This window comes from Fomitiporia mediterranea, assembly GCF_000271605.1.
Source record: "Fomitiporia mediterranea MF3/22 unplaced genomic scaffold FOMMEscaffold_1, whole genome shotgun sequence".
Taxonomy (NCBI): domain Eukaryota; kingdom Fungi; phylum Basidiomycota; class Agaricomycetes; order Hymenochaetales; family Hymenochaetaceae; genus Fomitiporia; species Fomitiporia mediterranea.
In genome coordinates this window covers 8,558,201-8,567,448 of record NW_006760386.1, presented here as the reverse complement: position 1 = coordinate 8,567,448, position 9,248 = coordinate 8,558,201, and the positions used below count along the sequence as shown (strand labels likewise).

Genomic DNA, 9,248 nt, shown 5'->3' with positions numbered 1-9,248 from the left:
CTAGTTTTATTTGTCTCATCTTATGAATACAACTTAGTACCAACACATTCTTCCTAACTGCTCACAAAATTAATGGCTCTATCTTGTATATATGTTTGAAAATAGTATTTCTATAAAGTTTCAAAGTCTGAACATACTTCTATAAATTAATATATAAGAAATATCTTGAAAACTTAGTAAAATACAAGTATTTCAAGCATGTTTCATTAATAACTTAGTAAGTACTCAAGTAATCTCAATAAAACTTTATCCAAATACTGAATATGGTAGTATAATTATAATAAATACTTATTCATAGGGTAGAGTGTTGTAGAACTAGAAATACAAGTACTTAAAATGTATGTCTAAAGAAAGTAGAGTTGTAGTAAACTTGTACATGTAATATCTTAACAAATACAAGAGCTACAACCTTATAACTTTGTGAAATTATACTACTGTATAATACCTTCTAATACATCCTAGTATTACATAAAACAACTAACATATAGTAAAGATATATAGACTCTAATATTTGTACTATACTCTTAATAACAATTTACCTTCTTATTTTAAACCTCTTATATCTTATAATAATTTAATACTAATCTACACCTATTTAAAAAAGCCCCTCTTATATTAATAACTTCTGTAGTTACATAAATATAAGACTACAAAATTATGTATATAAAGTATAGTGTAACTTTCTTTGTATATATTATACAGACTTAATTCTTAAATATACTATAAATATATAAGCTCTACTATTATTATAGTATTAAGAGTTTAGAGTATTATAAATCTTAGTCAGAGGAAACTGTTGTATTTTTTATTATCAAATAGTACACAAATACACAAGTAATTAATACATTTAATATTGTATTTGTGTTATGAATGAGTTCTAACTAAATTTACATTAATTTTAAAAGAATAATAAAGAAATTTAGTTAAGAATTGAGTAAGATATAGAGGAAAGTATGTACTTACTATATAAGACAGTAAGCTTAAAGTGTAACAGGTAGGGAGGGTATAGTTACTATATAGAGTACTTAGTATACTTATTTTATTTTATTTTATTTTAACTTAGAATTTTTTTTACTATTTAAGTTTAGTATTAAGTATAGTTAGAAAGAAAAACTTAAAAGGTACCTAATTAGAAGGACTATAAGGGTTTTGTACACTCTCTAATTAAACCCTTTATAGTATGTTCTTTAAGTACTAAAATAATACAATATAATAAATAAGTGTTTAATAAGGAAATTTAAAATAAGAAATTTAAACTATATTTACTTTTATTATAAGTAACTTTTTTAATAGTATTTTTTTATCTATTATAGTTGTTAAGTAAGATATACTGTTATTAACCCTATTATAGTTAGTAAACTTAGTAATAGTTAGGTCAGGTTAGGTTAGGTTAGAAGGATTTTTAGCCTAACCTATAACCTGACCTAAACTAAAATTTTCTAAAAATCCTAACTTATAACCTGACCTAGTCTAACTTAGTAGGTTAAGTCAAAATAAGTTAGGTCAGGTCAGGTTATAAGTTAAACCTGAGTCAAAAAGAGTATATATTAAAAAATTCTAATATAATACTTTTATAATCTAAACTTATATTAATTTTTGTTTAATTACTCTTTTATAGTAAGTGTTTTGTTTAATAATAATAAGTTTAATAAGTACTTATTTTTAACTATTATTCTTCTTTATTAAGTACTTATATAGTACTTTTTTTTATTATAATGTTTTACAGCTTTTATTATTATAAATTATATTACTTATTATTATTATTAGTATTATATTAGAAAATACTATATACTTTATAATAAAATAAAGTTTATTAGTTAGAAAACTAAATTAAAGAATATTTACTCTTAAGTAGAGAAAATACAAAGAGAGTATGTTTAAATAAGTAAAAAGAAGAGAATATAGTTAATATTAATAAATATATAATTAGTACAAAGATTATAATAAAAAAGTATATTTTATAATTATATTTATTCTATAATTCTACTAATATTTTATCTCTAAAGGTAGTTTGTTTTTATACCTTTTTGAATGTTTACTTTATAATATTAATAAAGAGTTATATAATTATATTATTTAAATTATTAAGTTATAAGTTAGGTTAGGGTCAGGTTAGGTTAAAATAAGTTAGAAAATTCTGAAAAATGTTTAACCTATAACATAACCTAATTTTGACCTGACCTAACCTAGTATACTAAGTTAAATTAAAATAAATTAGATTAGAGTCAGGTTAGAGTTAAAATAAGTTATAATCTAATCTTAACTATTATTAAATAAATTATAACTAAGTATTTTACTATTACTCTCTTAATTCTTGTACAAATTTTATAAAATTTTGTATATGTATTACTAGACATTTAATTAATATTTTTCTAAAAATTTTTAAAAAAAGTTTAATAAAAAAAAAGTTTAGTAAAAAAAAAGTTATTAAACTTATAACTTAAGAACTAATAAAAGTTAATCTTTTAGAGTAAACTGGATTCTTTCTTACAACTTATATACTCTATATTATATAATAATTATAATAATACATATTTGAAACTATAATTTAACTATATTATATAATTATATAGTATTATATATGTATTTTTTTTTTAAAGAATTAGTAATATATTATAGTGTTTTTTATAAATATTGTTATATATGAAAATTATATAATTTTTGTTATATTAAGTATTAAAACACAAAAAACACTAGATCTTAATTAAAACTTAATAAAAATAGATAATTTAACTTGTTAAATTTATAATTTTAAAACTACTTTTATATTTAAACAAGAATAGTAAGAAATAAGTCTAAATTAAGTAAGATATAGTATAAAATATGGATTTTTTATGTTTTTCTCATGTTTAATTTTTCCTTACCTTAAAACTAAACATATAAGTTTAGGAAACTGTTTATTATAGTTAAATATACTAATACTTAATTTATATACTAAATTTATTATAAATTAAGTACTTATTCTGCTTTAGTAAGAGAAGGCTAAAATGTGTAAAATTAACTATTCTTCTCTAACTCCTTCTACACTTAATAATTTTTTTTCAAGTCTATAATGTATTCTTAAAATAAATAGAAGTATAATAAAGTATTTTATAATAAGTTTCATGTTTATATGTTGAGAATTAAGTTTAGAACAAAGAAAAGATTTTTGTTATAAGTACTTTCCTTCCCCTCTCTGTTCTAAACTCAATTCTTAACATATAAACATGAAACTTATTATAAAATACTTTATTATACTTTTATTTATTTTAATAATACATTATAGACTTGAAAAAAAATTATTAAGTGTAAGAGGAGTTAGAGAAGAATAGTTAATTTTACACATTTTAGCCTCCTCTTACTAAAGTAGAATAAACACTTAATTTATAATAAATTTAGTATGTAAATTAAGTATTAGTATATTCAACTATAATAAACAGTTTCCTAAGCTTATATGTCTGGTTTTAAGGTAAGGAAAAATTAAACATGAGAAAAACATAAAAAATCCACATTTTGTACTATATCTTACTCAATTTAGACTCATTTCTTACTATTCTTGTTTGAATATAGAAGTAGTTTTAAAATCATGAATTTAGCAAGTTAAATTATCCATTTTCATTGAGTTTTAATTGAGATCTAGTGTTTTTTGTGTTTTAATACTTAATATGACAAAAATTATATAATTTTCACACATAACAATATTTATGAAAAACACTATAAGCAAGTTATAATGAATATTGCTATTAGTTCAGTTTTGACAAATTAGAATATACAAATTCACTAATCTCTATTTTCATAATTTTTATATACAGCTCTATAAATATAACCTATACAGTAGACATATTAAAATATAACAAACAAGTATATTCACACTATATACTAAACAATATTCTGAAGCAGGCCTCTAATTAGACAATAAGAATATGGTTTAGAATATGAGACAAATTTGTTTGTGTATTTTATTCTAATATGTCTACTATACTATAAGAGAAATATAATAGTTGTAATTAAATACATTAGAAGTAATACATGCTAAAAATTATAACATAAAACCAGATATTATAATAATACTATTTCTACTGTTCAGTCAATTTTTACTACTAAATATATAGCTTATTAGAGTTAATTAGATAAAGTATTACAATACTAAGTACATTCTACAACTCTAAATGTTGTAATACTATATAATCTTTAAAACTTTAAGTAGTTAGTGTTCTTTAAGTAGAATATTGAGAAATACAGAGACAGCTGTACTAATGTCTACATTACTAACTCTGCTTGTAAGGAACACTTGTAGAGAGCTAGTACTAGTCTTAAGAAGTGTTCTCTCTTGTAAGGGGAAGTCTGAAGCAGTCAACACTGCTTGCCTACTCTCTACTTGTAGGATACTGTTTATTAATCAAACTATGTTTTCTATGACTCAACAGCTCAAACAATAACCAGTATATTAGTCCTTTCATTATTAGTGCATATATGTATTAGTAGTAGGAAGACAGCTACATTTGTGCTTGCATAAATAAAGGAATTGAAATATTTGTTATAGTATATATGTTCCTTTTAATAACTATACTATCCTTACTTCTGAACTCTTCATCTGTGTTCAATCTCTCTGTTGATCTTATTTGCCTTAGCCAATCATAGAAAGAGTATCAATCCTCAAGCCTGACTACTACTATTTGTAAGTATTAAACTATGCATTTGCAGGTAAATAACTAGTTGTGCACTCAATACAATGTAATCAGAGAAATATGTTTAATAGTACTATCACAAGCATCATTTGTTCTGTTGTAACTTCCTGTGTAAGTTCTGCTTTACAACCTTTGACATTTCTTAAAACTTAGTGAAACCTCTCTTTCCAAAAAGAGTTGAAATACCACTGTCCCGACACTTCTCATTATGCCTTTTTCGAATTGTAGCATTCAACACCACAGCTGTTTCCACCACTACCAGTGCTCTTCTCCATGCCTTCATTGTGTCAAAGTCCCAGTATGTAAGGTTATGCTGCTCTGCTTGCTCTGCGTGCCACTATGTTAAAATGTTTTAGACCACGTATCCATATGTTAGTCAATCAGACTCTGTTCTGACCTTGTTGGCTATTTCCACCAGGTCATTTGCAGTTTTTCTTGTTTCAGGGTTCACACACAAACTTGAACACAAAAATGCTATTCCTACATGAGGCATTCATCATCAGATAGTAATATTATGAGCATCATTAATGTAAAATTGTCTTACCCTTTTCAGACGTGCTTTTCTCCTTCATACAAGAAATTGTCTCGATGTGGTTGTCAGTTATCACTAGTCCTGCATTTATCTCACAAAATCTAGTCTTTCGATCTTTGTCTTCAACTGCAATGTGGTTATAGATCCTACTTCCATAAAGGAGCAAGAATGCTGTTGCTCTAAACAATATCGAAGTATGTATTGTATCCGTAGTGAACCTCAGGAATCTGAGCTTACCCTAAGGACCAGATGTCAACTGATTTCGAATATGATGCTTTTTCGTACCCGTCTTCTTTGAAAACCTGCTTTACATAAAGTCGTGCCAGTTCTGGTGCTATATACCCCAAAGATCCGCAGAAACGCTTCATTCTTATGTCTCCTTCAAGCTGGGTTGCACTGGACATGACTCGAGTTATTAAAACAGCTAAGCAGTAAATATTGATTTACGTACATTTCAAAGTCTCCAAGTAGAATTCGGTCATTAGTGCAGGGAGAATCATCTGTGTATGCCTGCTTTATAAAGAAATTCTGCGGTCTGACAATTACAGTAATGCTGATGTATCAATGTATCTCTAATCTTGCAGTCCAATGAACTCACTTCAGATCTCTGTGCACGATACCTAAGGAATGAATGTAAGCAACTGCATCGACCATCTGTCTTTAGTTCAGTATTTAGTACAGCATCGTTGAAATATTAATGAGTAATATAAATTATAATCACACCTCACGTAGTGAACAACGCAATGCTCGTTGAAGTATTTGACCTTCTTCAGGCGATGGAGGAGTTCTCCGCCTCTTGCATATTCAAAGACAAGCACCCATTCTGTAGTGTTCTCGAATGCTCCGTAGCACATCAACTTTCAATTATTAGTAGTTTTCATACGTACCGTTTGTATTTATAGTAAGTAACAAATATAACACACCACATTCTTATGACGCATTCTCGCCAGCAAACTGGCTTCATTCTTCACATCCTGCTCAATGTATTTCAGCTCCTCATGACTCCACAACTTGCCACTAGTGCAGTATATCTTGTTAACAACTTTGGCAACGAATTCTCTCGGGTTTCCTTCCCCAAGGTCATTTCGTTTTATAACCTGTAGTATAGTATAGTCAAAGTCAGTCAAAGTCGACTCGGAGATGCCATTGGCCCATTGCTTCAAACGCAGAGAAGAAATGGGAAACGAGGATTTATAGCTCACCCAAACAATAGCAGAGCTCCCACTACCAAGCATCTCTATCCGCTCAAATTTCCATGTTTTTTCTCGGCCCCATCGTCCTTTTGCACGAAACCAGTTCGAATGAAACATTTGACATTCTTTTGCTTTTGAATCTCGGAACAAAGGTCTCAAGTCTTGTAATGGCAGATAATTTCCCTTCGAAAATTTGGATCCATGTGACATGTGTGTACAACTGTTCCAGTACTAAGTAGTTAGTGTAGAAGCAGAAACAGGGTTATCAGATGTAAATTCTTTGTGTACAGTTGTTTAGCTGGCTTATAAGGTGAATATAATTGCAAAACTGTTATACCCAAAAGGATAGAAGCCTCAACTATGCACTATGCAAGAAGCTAACACTTTACTATATAAATCAAAAATGGCCTACTTAGTTCTGCTGGTTCTGCCATCTGTGGTAGCTTGGCTTCTGGTACAGACCATTAATATTGTCATGAAGAAACCTATTAAATTTATTTACTAGTAAGTATGTTCCATCTTTAGACAAAATCACCTCTATATTATGTTTGGTAAGCTGAATATCAGGAATATAACAAAATTACTTGTCCAAACATTGATCTAGCAGTTACTGCATAGAGTAAGTCACGCATAATATTTCTGAACTTAAATGGCCCTAATAAATGCACGATAAGCTTCGGAGCTCGCACGGGACTAGACGATGCAAAGCAAGAAAGAAATCAGCTTTCCAATCGCGAACGACATGCTCAACGATACATCCGAGGAAACCGGGAGTAGACCAACAGCAAATGAGTGCAGGTTTGCGTTCTGATTTTGCGAGTGCAATGGTCTTGCGGGCAGAGGAGCCTCGTATTGGTTATTCAGGACACAGGAACGAGGGAAGAAGATAAGCAATACGGCCCAGCCCTCGTCTAAGCTGCGATTGTGGCACCCTTTCCGTCTCTTTTGGATATAGGCGGACTGGTGTTGCACTACCCGGCTGGTTACTTATTTGAACAAATAGGAAGCGGACGAGCTGTCGGACTCAGCCGTGGAGTGAAACTGTTATTGAGGGTGTTGTCTGCAGGAATTTGGACCTAAGAATGACGGACTCCATGTGTTCATCGGTTGATGGCTGCCTAAAGCAGCGGACAGCGTGCAGGGCAGCAACGAAACGCGTACTGGATTCACTCGTCATCAAAAAAGTAGTCCAAAAATTAAGATTAAAAAATCCATTCTGCGAAACTATCTACACTAACTAAAATGTTACAGTATAATAAACGAGTTTTCAGTAGCCAGCAGCACCAGGCGCAGCATCTCCCTCCCTCTTCAGTCTCAACAGCACCTCTTTGAACCGTGTCAAGTCCGTCGTACCGGGTCCGGTTCGCGCAAGTGTCTTGCTCTGTGAGTTTTGCAGGTCGATATATTCGCAAATCCGCGACCAGGTTGTGCCCGCAGTAAGCGAATCCGCGAACGATGCAAGGTACTCTTGTTCTTGCACCCTGCAAGACATGAGTTAGAATATAATCAACGACAAATTCTACAATAAATACTTACTTATTTTCTTTGATGTTGCGCTCCTTTTTCGCGTTATACTCCTCGTAAAACTGGTCGATGGATCGCTCAGCTTTCGCAATTGTCTCCTGACGTCGTGCTTGAGATGCTTCGTCGCGTTTTTTGATCTCTTCGGCTTGCTTTTCTCGCCATGCTCTAAACAGTCGTTTGAGTATCCCGGTTTATCCAGTAACGCGAAGAAGATGGTACCTAATTACCTCGGGCTCGTCTTCATCTTGTAGATTCTGCTGAAGGATTGGCGTTGACGCAAGTGCTGATGGCTGAGGACGCGGAGCAAACGGAGGCGGTGCACCAAACGTAGGTTGCTGAGGAATAGGCGAAGCCGCTGGCTGTTTGCAATGGCAGCTGAGCTCATAGTATCTATTTACTATGCGTCTTCTGACTTACCGGAGTACCTCCACCAATATCAGGAAACTGGTCTTCAAAGCGTTCAATCTCGTCATCGCCCGTCACCTTAACTTCCCTTACAGGAGCGGGCGTCTCAAAATCACCAAAGTCCAGTCCATTAGACGTCGGTTGTATGCTTCCGTGGGTAGGTGCGGTGATGGGGATGTCACCCGACCCGTCGAGCGAGATATCGGGGAACGCAGAAGCAGCTGCATCCAAGTCTATGTCGCCAACGCCGCCTGTGGAAGAGACACCAGCAGGCGGTGAAAAGCTACCCCCAAGGAGCTCATTCTCACGCGAAAGAAAGTCGGACATGGCACTGGCGCTGAGGCTGAGGCTGACCGAGGACGAGTTGTCAGGCGAGGGCGGGCCAGCAGCCTGTTGTTGAGAGTGTTGAGTGAGGTCGAGAGACGACGAGCGCGGTGTGACACGCAGTCGTGCGTGAGCGTGGGAAAACAGTCGCGGTATGGATCTCCAGCGGTCGACGCTGCTTGACCGCTCTCGAGTTGGCTCCTGTTTATCAATCGACTTGCGTCGACCAGGACTCAGCAGATCGATCGAGAACTTGCGTATTGGGCCCTTCATTTTCAGTGTGTCTCCTTGTATATCGTGCGTAGGGGAGACGACTGCCCTGCATTTATACCAGGGATCAATCTACTCGTCGTGGTCTACACGTTCCCTTTTCATTAAACGCCCCATCTTCTCTTCACCTGTAATCGCTCTCATCATTTCCAATTTCTCAGCTGATCATATCCCCCCCCAGCAGAGTATATTACTAATGCTATAGGTCTCGAACCTTATAACTTTTGGGTCATCTTTCAAATACTCAAATACGTATGCAAACACAACCCAGTCCCAAAAACTAACATGCATATGTCTACTATTGTTATCACTTGCCCAGAGAGACCCACTCAC

The 9,248-nt window shown here is 32.5% G+C and overlaps 2 protein-coding genes across 2 annotated transcripts; both read right to left on the bottom strand.

Moving 5' to 3' along the window:
• Positions 1–5,432: 5,432 nt before the first annotated feature.
• On the bottom strand, positions 5,433–6,509 carry FOMMEDRAFT_151259 (kinase-like protein; the record flags this gene model as incomplete). Its single annotated transcript, XM_007262294.1, has 5 exons — positions 5,433–5,595; positions 5,651–5,734; positions 5,798–5,857; positions 5,923–6,056; positions 6,123–6,509. The coding sequence occupies 5 exons, from the start codon at positions 6,507–6,509 to the stop codon at positions 5,433–5,435; spliced, it is 828 nt and encodes a 275-aa protein (XP_007262356.1).
• Positions 6,510–7,659: 1,150 nt separating this feature from the next.
• On the bottom strand, positions 7,660–8,648 carry FOMMEDRAFT_74206 (uncharacterized protein; the record flags this gene model as incomplete). The annotated part of the gene is made up of 4 exons (XM_007262293.1): positions 7,660–7,873; positions 7,929–8,081; positions 8,136–8,313; positions 8,348–8,648. 4 exons carry the CDS (start codon positions 8,646–8,648, stop codon positions 7,660–7,662), a joined length of 846 nt encoding a protein of 281 aa, XP_007262355.1.
• Between the last annotated feature and the right edge of the window lie 600 nt (positions 8,649–9,248).